Raw genomic sequence first — 15067 nt, forward strand, 5'->3', positions numbered from 1 at the left:
CTGTTCTGATAAAAGACAATGAAATGAAATAAATGAAAGCCGCCAGGGCCTCTGCAGATTTGAGTCTTGTCAATTGAAGTCTAATTTAGGTCATAGTTGAAGTGATATACACACACTCAAAAAAGAAAATGTACAGATCTGCATGCTGTGACCTCTTACTTGTACTTAAACATTAAAGACTGCATTTTTAAAACATGTTAAAAATGTTTATATGTCTTTTTCATTACATTTTGCTTTAATGGCAGCCATACTAGTGAAAATTGGCTGAGACCTTGCACTATAGGTGCTAAGTGCTCTTTCTCCAGAGAAACCCTTGATTAGAATTAATTTCCCCAGGGAAGACAAGGTCCATTTAAATCTCCCTGTATGTCTGAAAGCCGATCAATTTGACTTAGTTTTATGCAGGTAGGATGTCAGACGTAAGTGGAACCACAAAATGGTGGGTGCTGATTTTTGTTTCTTTTTCAGCTCTTACAAACTCTGTTATTTGCAACAGATCAACCCCGTATAAGTTTACGGTTGGGCTCCAAGCTCCTCGGAACATTTCCTACCCTTTCAGTTTGCTTAGGTTGGGGTCTGCAATGCAAATAGCCATAGACAAGATCAACGCAAATCCCTCTCTCAGTGGAAATTTCACCTTTGACTTCGTATACATGGACACAGACTGTAACGCAAAAATTTCACTTCGGACCTTCATCGATCAAGTAATGGAACAAAACGTGTCAGCGTTATTTGGCCCACCCTGTCCTGAGGAGGCTGAAGTAAGTGTCTTATTTATTTTGCCATTTAATACAGGTAAATGACAGAAACTGTAATTGTACTTATTATTAATTATTATTATTAAAGTGTGATTATTATTACTAGCATATTAGTATTAGTGTTATTACCTATTCGCTATTATTTATTTATTTTTTTATCAGGCTTTTGTGTTTTGAAACATTAGGTGCTAAATGTTAGATTAGATTAGTTGGTTTTCACCTATCGCCAAGTACGTTCATGAACAGTCACCTTCCCCAGAGAGATTTCACCAAGAACAGCATGTTCCTGGATTAACATGTTTTTTTGATCCTGGAACAACATTCTAATCAACCAATCAGATTTGAGAGACAAGTTACAGTTTATATCAAGTAGGCTTACAACAAGGGTTAGGTGCTTCCACATCAGTAATCATTTCCCTCTGATTTTAGGGATTTGGGGGATTTAAGTTGGGTAAGGTTTAGGGACCAGGATAGGGATAGGACTAATTTTTTGGACAGGAATGTTGTTCTAGGATCAACAAAGTCTTACTTGACAAAATCATGGTGACCGTAACTGCTTGCGAGCTTTCCATTGTGAATGTGATGAATTTCAGATGGACAGGATACGTCGATAAAGCATTACTGACTTAATGTAATATCATTAAGTCACTAAATTATAGTTACATATTACAAATATATCACAAAACTACAGAGCCCATTAGGGGACAAAAAATGAGATGATAGGAAAAAAATATGCTTTTGTGTTCGCTAGTTTTGCGTTCTTCCGAAACAATTTGCATTCACTTTAAAAAATTTTCTTTCGTTCTCATTTATTAAAAAGTATGTAAAGATAATTTTTGACACTTAGTTCAAGGTCGCACAAGACAAAAAAAAAAAAAAAAAAATTAGCCAGAATTGTTTTTTCTACATTCAATATTTTCTACAATAAATATCTGTAAAGATGCTTTAAAACAGCCTAAATTGCTTCAAAATTGTCCCAATCCTTAAAATGATATAATACGCATGTAAACATATAAAAATTGCAGGCCTGTAAAATATTTTAACATTTTTCATCTATTAAAGGTAGGAAAGGCTAGCAATAGCTAGCTAGTTTTGAAATCATAAGATCCCACCCTCCTTTCACAGCGCTTCCAAAAGCCACACCTTCTCCAAAAAACACATGGGCTGCAGCATCCGAAAACTTAAAAAATGCTGCCTTCTGAGGACGCATTCCAAGGTAGGAAGGCATCAAGGCACGTCCGAATCCAATGGTAGCATCACCTTCCATCTCCTGAGATAGCTTCGTCAGATTGATTTTTGAAGGCATGCAGCATAGATGTATTCCTTGCCTTTGATATCCCACAATCCTATGTGTTCTATTCGGTGCTAGAAAAAGAAAGATGGCGTCTGAAAGTTGCGTTTGGTGGTCAGTTTGTGTTGACCGAATGTTTCCACTTCTCATGTCATTTCTAGTGAGAAATTACTAATGTAGTTATTAAATATTTGCTTAGTTATCCCCAAAGCTCGCTCTGTTTCGCTGCCTCAGAAGTCTGTCCGAGATCAATTTCGTGAGGTGCCTTCGTGCGCAAACGCTGCTTGCAAAGTCAACAAGTCAGCTGTTTTCGGACGCAGCCGTGAACGCGCACAACCAGAGCAGAGTCTGCAAAACGTCATGAGAGACTGCGTTAAATTACCTCAAGCCTCAAAGCACATAACATGACAACAATAATGAACATAAACAACTTACAGAACTCTGTCTTGAACTTGCAGAGTCATTTGATAGTGTTGCCATAGAAATGCATAAATCCAATTATGAGGACGTTCCGGGTAGAACAAAAGAGGGAGTTTGGTAGAACGTCACGAGTTGCCACTTTGTAATTACGGTTACGACATGGCGTGAAAGCAGCACAAGCTCATTGTTTTGGTTCAGGAGGAACTGTAAAAGGTGGCTGCAGTTTGTTTTCGTTGCTCGGTGACTGCGTAGCCTCATGAAACGAGCCGGGTGCACGGAGGTATGGAAATACGTTGACAGGCAGGTTGGACATCCTATCATTGGATTCGGATCGAATGCAATGATTAGACATGCATTTTTTTTTTTTTTTTTTTTTTTTTTTTTGGGTCCTGAGACTTCTACTTTTTAATATTTAGACTACTTTTATTATTGATTTATATCAGGATGTGAAGAAAGTTTCAACCAGTGTAATAAAAAATGAAAAACATTACCTACCTTTAATAACGTTTATGTTCCCTAGGTCACTGGGCTCATAGCATCCACATGGAACATTCCCATGTTTGGCTTTGTTGGCCAGACACCAAAAATGGATAACCTTCTGGTGTATGATACCTATATAAAAATTGTGCCTCCCATTAAAAGGTTTGGAGAAATCCTGCTTAAAACACTGGATTTTTTTGGATGGAAGCATGTTGGTATAATCGGAGGTTGTGCGGATACAAATACATGGGACAGTGTTGACGCTCTTTGGAAGTCTGTGGAAAAGCAACTCAAGGCCAAAGTAACAGTGACAGCTAGCATCAAGTTTGATTCCAGTGACCCAGAACTTGCACAGAGAAACCTGCAAATCATCTCTAAGGTTGCAAGAGGTAAGTCAATAGTAGTCCTTATCTTTCAACTCTTACTATATCTGGGTGGAGTTTACACAGTAAAACGTGTAAGATCACAAATGCATCTTGCCCTTATGTCCTCGTGGCTTGTTACTCTTGAAGCTATTACTTGGCATAAGATGAGTGAGTTTAACTGTTATAATATCAAAGTCCTTGATAAATGTGCATCGTTCTCAAGCCCCATTCTCTATAGTGCAGGATATGTTTGACATCCCTTTGATTTAAAATATGATCTGTTGTGTGATTACAATGTACAGCTTTTGCATGTGCATAACATTGCTGCACTGAAAGTAAGGCTTTAAAACTATATAAGAGGTTATAAGATGTTAGTGTGATTCTGTTCATTCTAGTGGTGGTTGTGCTCGCCAATGCTGAAGACTCCATATCTCTGATGATAGAAGCTGAGAAACAAGGCCTGATGAATGGAGAGTATGTTTTCCTTCTCGTTCAGCAGTTTGAGGTCAGTGGCAAAGTGGTGAGTAATTGGTTACTGACTGAATGTATAATATGTGCCTCTTCAGTCAGAAATGACTGAAAATTTTTACGTTTTGAGATTTTACATTTTTTTGCTTCAGCAGAATGGGATGACACTTTTGTCACATTAGCTTTGTGAACACAAAAAATCATGGACATGATTTGGATATGTTAAAGGGTTGGGAAAAAAGTCACACGTCTTGGCTCCTTTCACAGTCAAAAATGACAGACATTGCAAATGAATGGGAAATACAAAAAAATATGAAAATTTAGAGAATCTTTTGGTGGCACAAACTACAAATCAGCAATGAAGGGGTGATGCTCTAAAATATCAAGTGTGCAAAATAGACACATTACACAACATTGTTACATTTTTCATACAAGTTTGATATTATGTGTAATATAAATGTTTGCAACATTTCAAACAAAAAAAATCTAAACCTTAACAAAAATTGTCTTTGAGAATGTCTAAGTATAAATCCAAATCAACAACTTGATAAAAATAAGTTTTTATGTCTAAAAACCTCTAGAGAATTTATAAGCCACTTGGAATCTAGTGGTTACACCATGGCTTTAAATAAGTTTTTCTTTTTTTATTCCCATCAGATGGCACTTATCTGCCTTCCCAAATTGGATTATATATATATATATATATATATATATGAAAAAAAGTTGGAAAAATAGCTCATAAAAATTCTATAAATATTGCATAGTATCATAAACTCCCATCAAAATTCTAAATAATGATCAAAAAATATTATTGAATGAAAATATATTATTACAATGGTTTACTTGGAAAAGAAAAGTTACATTTCAAGGCTTCAGTCACTTTTTGACTGCAAAGGAGCTAAGTGTGACCCCTAAACAAAGAGGGTCAGAGGGTTAAATCATATTAAAAATAAAATAAAATAAAAATTAAAGGTTAAAAATGAAAAGCCCTGTAAAAAATGTAAATAACAATGCACTATTGTATTTCAAATACGTGGTTCAAAACTTTTGTAAATGAGGAATTTTTGGTGGATTGTTTTCTAATATTACTTTTCTTATAATTTGAGGGTACAGGGAACATTCTCAGAACTCTAGCTAACGTTCTGGCAAGGTTCTGTCACATTTCTGAACGAACATTCTTCCTGTAACATCAATAAAAAGTTTGTTCAAAGTTATTTTCAGTAATGTTATCAAAATGTTAGCACAAAAACATTATCTATACATCATTCAGGGAACTTCTTTTTTTTTAATGTTTAAAGCCGGGCACACATTTAACGACTACCTAAACATTCTAAGACTGAGCTCAACATACAAGCGATTGTTTCCTGCGACTGAAGCAGATTTATATACTTACACATGGAATTTGAACACTGACTGTAATCGCAGACTGAACGCAACTGGCTCTGACTGGACGCGTTTGAGCGCGATCAGTCATAAGTATCAATTTACATTCATAATTGGCCTTACAATCATTAAGTGTGTGCGCGGCTTTAGTTGGTGTTCATCTAACATTTTTTGTTTCAGAATGTTTGAACATTCAAAAGTAACGTTCCCATAATGTTTTGAAAATGGAATGTTTCCATATAACCAAGAAAAAACGTCTTTAAAAAACTGGATGTTTTGAACATTCAGAGAATATTCAGAAATAACATTTTCACAACTTAGTGGCAGTGTTAGCAAAATGTTCTTAGAACGTATTTTTGTTAGCTGGGTAAAGGAAAAAAGGTCACAAAAGGTCAATGATTCGAATATTTATTTCTGGGCAATAACAATGAAAATGCTCAGTCTTCTTTTGTAGAAAATGTATGTATCAATAATGAAACTGAATTTCAAAATTTAATGTCTTGATAAATATTCACTGGAGTAAAATGGTAACTACTAGCTCCGGTCACACCCATGCCTTTCTGTGCCTAAGAAAGAATTTTTCTCCAAAATGTGTTGACTTGATGTCACTATAATTAATTAAACTGTGTATGTAATTCAGACATATATTGAATTGGTGGACATAAAACATTTCTATGCCTAAACAGTGTACATTTGTCCATTTGACACTTTTTGTTGGTCATATGACATTTGAAAGTCATAGACAAAGTCATTTTAATGTGAACTAGATTGTGAGAATTCTCTTTTACCTACATAGATACCTACTCTCACTTTTTTCCCCATTAGGACAACCTGTGGAAGTCTGCAGTGGGTGTCAATAATAAAACAATGCTGAAGGCTTTTGATATGGTGTTTGTACTCGCTCAAAAATCCTATGAAGGTTATGACTACTATGACTTTTTTGAGCAGGCTTATGAGAGATTGAAAGGGGCTCCTTTCTATAGCAACCTGTCCTCGGAAAAAGAGGTGAGAATATTTTATGAGAAAAAAAATCATATATCATTTTTGTCACCCATGATTTAATCACATTTGAATTAATTTCATATTCTGTATTTGATGTTTTAGGTAAGCTCATACGCTGCATATTTACACGATGCTGTTCTACTTTATGCCATGGGCCTTAAAGAAGCCTTTAAAAATGGTAAAGATATCCGTCATGGACGAGAGATTCTCCAAAAGCTCAGGGACAGGACCAGCATTAGGTTTTATGGTAATTCTGTCACAAATGCAAGTTTGTACAGCCTCTTATTTTTGCTATATTGATTGTAAATAACCAAAAGAATTATTTTTTCAACAGGGGCTTCAGGTCTGGTTCATTTTGATGAATATGGAGAGAGGAACCTTGACTATTCAGTATATGACCTGCAACAAACAGAAAATATCATTAAATTTGTCTCGGTTTTGGACTTTGACAGCCATACAAAAACGATCAAGTAAGATCAAAATGATCCATATGATAGTATTGCTGATGCTCAACACTGAACCTCTGACTGTATGGAAAATGTTTTGCAGACCTACATCAATGTTTTCTAACATAGTTTGGCAAAATGGAAAACCTCCACCAGATAATCCGGCCTGTGGTTTCGATAATGAGCTCTGTGAATGGTTAGAAAATGGTAAAATGAACATGGCTTGATGGTAGATTTGCTAGATTTCTATACACTTCTAATGTATTTGAAATGACATCATGTCTTGTCACTTGATTCCAGAGATATCTCTTCTGGTTCTGCTGGTGGCTTTGCCTGTCCTAGGAGTGGCAGCAGTGGCTTTGATCACTTTGCTGACTCTACAGAAGATCCGTCTTCAATCCCGCCTGGAAGAGTCCAACTGGTGGCTTATCGACTACTGCGACATAACTATCCTCAGAGAACCCAAAGTAAGATGAACATTTATTTTCAAAATTATTATTTTTTACTTTTACCGTATTTAAATTTTTATTTTATTTTAAAGGTGCAGCAAGTGATTTCTGAGAAATGTGCATCAGACCGATCACCACAACACCATAGCACTCTCGTAGCCAATCAGCAATAGGGGCGTATATGCTCATGATGGGGGAGGAGAGAGAGTGAGCAAGCGGGACATTTGTAGAAAGACTGTAGAAAGAGATGGCTGAGATATTACCAAAGAGGAAAAGGTTAGATAAATATAATTGGGAAAAGATCAGGCAAGAGCTAGGACAACTTGATCTTAAAAAATCGGTAAGGCCAAAAAATGGATGCAGAGGTTGCTTAGTTTTTACTCGATACGCAAGTGACATATGCAGTTGTTGTAATATTAGCTATATTAACAGGAAAATCTGATTCACCAGCTATTAGTTGTTGCCTGTGTTGCATAGCGTGTTTGTTCGTTTTTTGTTTTTGTTTTTTGGGTGGGGGAGGGGTGTGTTTCTTTTGGGCTGGGTGTGTTTGTTTGGGTGTCGATTTCAAATATCAACAGTGTTTCTCAGAAATTGCTTACTGCACCTTTAATAATTTTGGATGGTCAAATTCGTTGTGTTAATAATAATATAATTTTGTTGAATATGTTTTTGGTCATTTCTATTTTATTTTAGTTATTATTTCAGTGAAAATGTACTTCAGTTTACTATCAAGTTTTATAATTCTGTTTTTAGTTAATGAAAATGTTTTCATTTAATTTTTGTTTTCTTTTTTAACAATAATAGGGTAATATTGCCTCCATCTAAACCAGTACCAAACCAACTAGCAATTCTAACCATCAATGTAGATGTAAAATCTGAATGTGGCATAAACCATCCTTGACCGGCATACTGTTCTAACCCGCTCTAAGCTGGTGATTTTTACAAACCCGATTCCAAAAAAGTTAGGACACTGCACAAATTGTGAATAAAAACAGAATGCAATGATGTGGAAGTTTCAAATTTCAATATTTTATTCAGAATAAAACATAGATGACATATCAAATGTTTAAACTGACAAAATGTATAATTTTAAGGGAAAAATAAGTTGATTTTAAATTTCATGGCATCAACACATTTCAAAAAAGTTGGGACATGGCCTTGTCCCAACTTTTTTGAAATGTGTTGATGCCATGAAATTTAAAATCATCCCCTCTTCTTTTTATAACAGTCTGCAAACGTCTGGGGACTGAGGAGACAAGTTGCTCAAGTTTAGGAATAGGAATGTTGTCCCATTCTTGTCTAATACAGGCTTGTAGTTGCTCAACTGACTTAGGTCTTCTTGGTTGCATCTTCCTCTTTATGATGCACCAAATGTTTTCTATGGGTGAAAGAACTGAACTGCAGGCTGGCCATTTCAGTACCCGGATCCTTCTTCTACGCAGCCATGATGTTGTAATTCATGCAGTATGTAGTCTGTCATTGTCATGTTGGAAAATACAAGGTCTTCCCTGAGAGAGACGACATCTGGATGGGAGCATATGTTGTTCTAGAACTTGGATATACCTTTCAGCATTGATGGTGCCTTTCCAGATGTGTAAGCTGCCCATGCCACACGCACTCATGCAACCCCATACCATCAGAGATGCAGGCTTCTGAACTGAGCGCTGATAACAACTTGGGTTGTCCTCGTCCTCTTTAGTCCGGATGAAATAGCGTCCCTGTTTTCCAAAAAGAACTTCAAATTTTGATTCGTCTGACTGACCACAGAACAGTTTTCCACTTTGCAGTCCATTTTAAATGAGCCTTGGCCCAGAGAAAACACCTGCGCTTCTGGATCATGTTTAGATATGGCTTCTTTTTTGACCTATAGAGTTTTAGCCGGCAACAACGAATGGCACGGTGGATTGTGTTCACCGACAATGTTTTCTGGAAGTATTCCTGAGCCCATGTAGTGATTTCCATTACGGTAGCATTCCTGTATGTGATGCAGTGCCGTCTAAGGGCCCAAAAATCACGGGCATCCAGTATGGTTTTCCGGCCTTGACCCTTGCACACAAAGATTGTTCCAGATTCTCTGAATCTTTGGATGATATTATATACTGTAGATGATGATAACTTCAAACTCTTTGCAATTTTTCTCTGAGAAACTCCTTTCTGATATTGCTCCACTATTTTTCGCCGCAGCATTGGGGGAATTGGTGATCCTCTGCCCATCTTGACTTCTGAGAGACACTGCCACTCTGAGAGGCTCTTTTTATACCCAATCATGTTGCCAATTGACATAATAAGTTGCAAATTTGTCCTCCAGCTTTTCCTTATATGTACATTTAACATTTCCGGCCTCTTATTGCTACCTGTCACAACTTTTTTGGAATGTGTAGCTCTCATGAAATCCAAAATGAGCCAATATTTGGCATGACATTTCAAAATGTCTCACTTTCAACATTTGATATGTTATCTATATTCTATTGTGAATAAAATATAATAAAATAAATTATTGCATTCCTTTTTTATTCACAATTTGTACAGTGTCCCAACTTTTTTGGAATCGGGTTTGTAGCAAGTTAAGCAAATATATTGTACATATACTATACAAAGCATAATATTAATTACAGATCATTAACACAGAAAAAAAAAAAGTACTATTTTGGGTTTTACAGGGAACACAAACACTGTCTGTAAGTACAACACCAAGCAAATGTGGAAGTGGTGGCTCTCAGTCCATGCTCTCCTCAAACAGCTATAGTGCTAAAGAAGCCGCCTACACAACTATTGGACTTTTTCAGGTACAAATTCTGGATTGTGTGTTAAAACATAATGCACTAACCCAAATATTTCAACTAACACAACTCTCTTTGCTTATGGTGCAGGGAAACGAGGTGGGCATAAAGTATTTGAAAAATCAAATCCTTACTGATGTCAAGAAACCATCTGTCATCGCAGAGTTCAATATGGTAAAATTTCAGATTTTTTTTTAGAGATTCAGTTTTACCTCAACAGGTCACAGGCCAACACTTTGCTAATACTCTAATACTTGTGTTTATTCCTGCTGTAGATGAAAGAAATGAAACATGAGAACCTGGTACAGTTCTTTGGTGTGTGTATTGAGCCTCCAAATGTCTGTATCATCATGCAGTACTGCAAGAAAGGAAGCTTGAAGGTGCGTATACAGTATACTGGGAACTGTTCCATTAAAAAAATGATAGGAACCGGTCCTAGCAGGCCCATTCCTCTGCCCCGATTGTTCATGACAATGGAACATTGTACTACAATACTCAGATCAGATACTTGTTGAACAAACTGACAAACGCTTCTTATGAGCCGGTTCATTTTAGTGATTCAAAAACATGCAGCTCAACAAGTGTAGTACAATCCCTGAACCAATAACTAATGAAATGGTTCTTTTTGATAAATCAAACATATACAGCTTACAGCTAACTGTAAAACTTAAATAGCGTAGTTACCGATTGTTTATATTTTGTAGCATATTATATTGCCACCTTTATTGTTTAATTGTCACAGATGTCATTTAGTTGACTACAAAAGAAGATGCGTGATGCAGAATGATCAATGAAAAAAGAAACTTATTACACATACATCATAACCTTTAACAACAAACACAGAACTGAGGAAACTGAGGGCTTAAATGCATTGAGAATAATAATTAACAGAAACAAGTTACAGGAATGCACTAATCAGAAACCATAGTAAAAAATGAGAACTCTGGCAAAAACTGTGACAAAGAAAACACTAGAAACTAAATACAACATGAACAGGAAAATAAAACTAAACAAGACGTGACCGTGACATTAGTATTGTTGTTCAATAAGTACAATTGTATTGCATGTATGCTGCCTCTAAAATACAGTGAAATGGCATTCAAAAATCTGTAAAGAAACAGAATTGTTTTAAACATCTTTATTATTGAAATGATCTCATTGTTTGTCAAAGAAATTGTATTTCTTCATCCGATCGATTCTTTAAGATTCCCATCATACAGGACTAATTAGAATTATATTTGAAACATATATAACATGTCCACATTATCAGACTCTTAGTATATCTGTTATTCTGCTTTTGAAACATCAGGATGTTCTTAGGAACAGTGAAATTGAGCTGGACTGGATGTTCAAATTGTCCTTTGCCTATGACATTGTTAATGTGAGTATGGTGTTTCAATGTAAAGTCCTTTATTGCATTATATTTTTCTTGTTTTTTTTATAGCAACAATATGCATATCCACTAGGAAAAATGATTTGGAACAAGACTGGTCTGCTTTATTACCACTGTGAGACTTTTATTGCGGTATGTTCTCTACAGGGCATGGAGTACATACATAAGAGCAGTCTGAAATCTCATGGAAATCTGAGGCCCAGTATGTGCTTGGTAGACAGCAGGTTGCAGATCAAACTCTCTGGCTTTGGCCTGTGGGAGTTCAAACATGGCACCAAACAAAGACTGATTCCACTGGAAAATCCAAAGTATGAAGAGATGTACTGGATTGCTCCTGAGTTTTTGAGAGAAGTCTACTACCCTTTCAGCGGCAGCCAGAAAGGAGATGTCTTTAGCTTTGCCATAATCATGCGAGAGCTGATGTACAGTACAGAGGTGGGCCCGTACCATGACGTTCACCTGGAACCGAAAGGTAATGCTTTTGTGTTGTATTTCTTAACCCTATAAAGGTCAAGTCTTTTTTCCTGCATTTTTAAGAAAGTAAACATAGTTTTGTTTAGCCATCTGGATTAAGTTTGCCTTCTCATGTTGTGTGTTATATTACATTCATTAGAGATAATCAAGCAGTTAAGGACCCCTATGACCGAGGAGCCCCTTAGACCAACCTTGTCTGCTGACATCTGTGATGAACGTCTCATCCCCTTGTTAAAAGCCTGCTGGAGTGAGAACCCAGACCACAGACCCCCATTTGCCAGCATCAGGAGACAACTGCGTGAGGCATGTCCTGAAAGGTGAATGTTTTATGTAGCTATCTGCCCAAAGATCCTGACGCTCCTAAATATATTTAGTTTTATTTATTCTAAACTGTTTTATCAATTACCAGCCATGCCAACATCCTGGACAACATGGTGAGCAAACTCGAGAAATATGCCAATCACCTGGAAGAAGTAGTGGAGGAGAGAACCAATCAGCTTACAGCAGAGAAAAGCAGAGCTGATAAGCTTCTATCTAGCATGCTGCCAAGGTAAACAAATTGTTTACAGTGACAGTGACATTTTGTTAATGTATTTTTCATTACTCTTTATATCAGCTAGAAACAATTGCCACCAAAGCAGAGTTACATACTAGATGGTTATATTATATATTTTATAGTTGACATGAAAACATTCCCAAATTGTATTATAATGGTTATGGATGTAATCTTAATCTGTAAAAAAAATAGTGTGAAATTACAGTATATTCCAGGTTAATAATTATGTTTCTTTCACAGTAATTCCACAATATTTCTTGTCATGTATCTAATTGCACTCTCAGAAATTTCTTAAAAATCTACAGTACTTTACTGTCAGTTTTGGTGGAGTTTTTACAATTGTACTGTCAAAAAAAACAACATGGTTTAACTGCAAGTGTACAGTACAGGACCTGAGATACACATTTTCACAGAGCCCCTAAAGGGAAATGGTGATGAGGGAAAAATGAGACGGGAGGAATAATTATATTTCAGTACTTCTCTCGCAAAACGTTTCAAGAAACTTTGCATTCGGTCACAAAATATTTGTGATAGAAATAATATGAGGTTGGAGGAAGAATTATATTTCATTGCTTTTGCGAGTAAGTGTGAAGTTTCATAGGAGAATGCAATACTTATGTGAGATAATGCAAAAGTTTTTTGAGCGAACACAGCGGCTTTGATATATTAATTATATAATATATACCTGTTATGTGTAATACTTGTATTTTCAGTGACGACAGTGTGTTCTTACAGGTATATTGCAGATCAACTAATGGCTGGGAAATCAGTGGAGCCTAAAAGTTATGACATGGTGACCATCTTTTTCTCTGACATTGTGGGTTTCACCACCATGTGCTCCATTAGCTCAGCTCTGGAGGTGATCACCCTCCTCAATGACCTCTACAGTCTTTTCGATGAGATCATCAAGCTATATGATGTCTACAAGGTAAATGAAAACTCACCAACTGTGCCCATTCATGGCCTACAGAGAGGCTGGTATGGTTGTAAAAATGTTCAGATTGAATGCAGAATTATGTCAATATTATTCATCATTTGCATGAGTTTCAGAAATGCTGTGAGAATAAACAACCAGATTTGCAGTGTAATGTGATGTAAATAGATGAAAGACTGACTTAATGTCATTGATTCATGATAAATTTATGAACATTTATTTCTGTCAATTCAATCTTTTTTTAATTTTTTTTAGTTAATTTACACTTACTTTTTTTCTGGTAGGTGGAGACCATAGGGGATGCATATATGGTGGCCAGTGGGCTGCCTATCAGTAACGGTAATCTTCATGCTGAGGAGATCTCTACTATGGCACTCCACTTCCTCTCTGCCCTCAAAAGGTTCAAAATTAGGCATCTGCCTAATGAGAAACTGGCCCTACGGATTGGGATCAATTCTGGTATGCAAGTATACTATATTATTAGTGTATTGTGGGCTATACATGTTGTAATGTGTGTGTATATATATATATATATATAATATGTATGCATATATATATATGTATGCATATACAGGCCCAGTGGTTGCTGGAGTTGTGGGTAGTACAATGCCTCGGTACTGTTTATTTGGAGATACAGTAAACACAGCTTCTAGGATGGAGAGCAACAGTCTTCGTAAGGACTTTTCTTAATTTTTTTTAGCTACTATTGTCTGTATTTTGGAACAAATATTTTGAAATACTTTGGGTTTTTTTCCTTTTCAGCACTGAGAATCCACATCTCTCAGAGCACCGCTGATATTCTCTTCAAGAATGGAAATTTTGAACTGGAAGAGAGGGGCGACATTGAAATAAAGGTTTGTATAATGCCACCCTTTATACAGTCCAAAAGTCTGAGGGTATCGTTTTTAAAAAAAAACTTGTGAAATGTGAAAATGTGAAACCCGTTTTCAAAAGTTTGCGTTTTCAGGCCACCAAAACGTTGTTGTCGTGTAAATGAGCGGCCAAAATGCATAAAAAGTTTTTAGTTGAAAACGGTGTCGTGTAAACAGCCCCTGAGATCACACTAAAATCTGCAACATTTTTTCCATTTATACCTGCATGTTTAGAGTGTTAAAAATAAAAGAATGTTAAGACATAAATTAATATTAATATCAATTCTAATTAAAATATTAAATAAAAAATAGAAGCATTATCTGTGCATCTAATCATATCTCTGATGTGTTTTCTAGGGAAAGGGAACGCAGAAAACCTTCTGGTTGATGGGCAAATCCGGATTCAGGTTTCCACCCATTGGCCATGAATGTGATACAAGTCCTAAATCAGGAACAGATGTAAGTATCAAGCCACTTTTGGTTATTTTTATTTGCAGTTTTATTTATAGGTTTGATCATGACACAAAGTGCTAATTGAAAGAAAGTGCTATATGGAGACCTGACACGCTGTATATGGACAGTCTTGCACTGTCATGTTTAAACAGGAGAAAACCAAAACAACCTCAGCAAATGATGGAGACTTTAAAGACAGAAGAGCAATCCAGCGGACCCCAGCCATGGCTAAAATGACAGAAATGCACACACTTACTGTACCCGATATCTAATTTGACCGTGATTTTATATATACTTTTGGATATTAGGACATTACAACAAATATTGTTAACACTTTTACAGTTTTATTTAAAAATGTATTTTTTAAAAAAAAGTTATCAATGATGAAAATGTCAAGACAACATCTTTTAAAAGAATTGAATTACTAAAAATATTTCAAAATATTTTTTCACATATAATGCAACAAGAATGTTTCAACATCTGTTACACTAAAGATTACCTCTTTCAGATACTGTTTTCTTTTCTACCAATATTCATGTAAGG

At 35.9% G+C, this 15067-nt stretch overlaps 1 protein-coding gene across 1 annotated transcript in view; it reads left to right on the forward strand.

Annotated features, from left to right (window-relative positions):
- Window positions 1–14799, forward strand: part of gucy2g (guanylate cyclase 2g) — a 15624-nt gene extending 825 nt beyond the window's left edge. The window contains exons 2-22 of the mRNA XM_067370302.1: window positions 497–761; window positions 2990–3338; window positions 3710–3819; window positions 5991–6170; window positions 6270–6414; window positions 6502–6637; window positions 6717–6820; window positions 6914–7080; window positions 9723–9848; window positions 9933–10016; window positions 10118–10222; window positions 11152–11223; window positions 11383–11707; window positions 11849–12026; window positions 12119–12259; window positions 13001–13193; window positions 13484–13658; window positions 13774–13872; window positions 13962–14053; window positions 14429–14530; window positions 14653–14799. Of these exons, the coding sequence (XP_067226403.1) occupies window positions 497–761; window positions 2990–3338; window positions 3710–3819; window positions 5991–6170; window positions 6270–6414; window positions 6502–6637; window positions 6717–6820; window positions 6914–7080; window positions 9723–9848; window positions 9933–10016; window positions 10118–10222; window positions 11152–11223; window positions 11383–11707; window positions 11849–12026; window positions 12119–12259; window positions 13001–13193; window positions 13484–13658; window positions 13774–13872; window positions 13962–14053; window positions 14429–14530; window positions 14653–14796 (3292 nt within the window). The 3' untranslated portion in view covers window positions 14797–14799. The remainder of the gene's footprint in view (window positions 1–496; window positions 762–2989; window positions 3339–3709; window positions 3820–5990; window positions 6171–6269; window positions 6415–6501; window positions 6638–6716; window positions 6821–6913; window positions 7081–9722; window positions 9849–9932; window positions 10017–10117; window positions 10223–11151; window positions 11224–11382; window positions 11708–11848; window positions 12027–12118; window positions 12260–13000; window positions 13194–13483; window positions 13659–13773; window positions 13873–13961; window positions 14054–14428; window positions 14531–14652) is intronic.
- The last annotated feature ends 268 nt before the right edge of the window (window positions 14800–15067 follow it).

Source organism: Chanodichthys erythropterus, chromosome 19 (assembly GCF_024489055.1).
Source record: "Chanodichthys erythropterus isolate Z2021 chromosome 19, ASM2448905v1, whole genome shotgun sequence".
Classification (NCBI taxonomy): Eukaryota; Metazoa; Chordata; class Actinopteri; order Cypriniformes; family Xenocyprididae; genus Chanodichthys; species Chanodichthys erythropterus.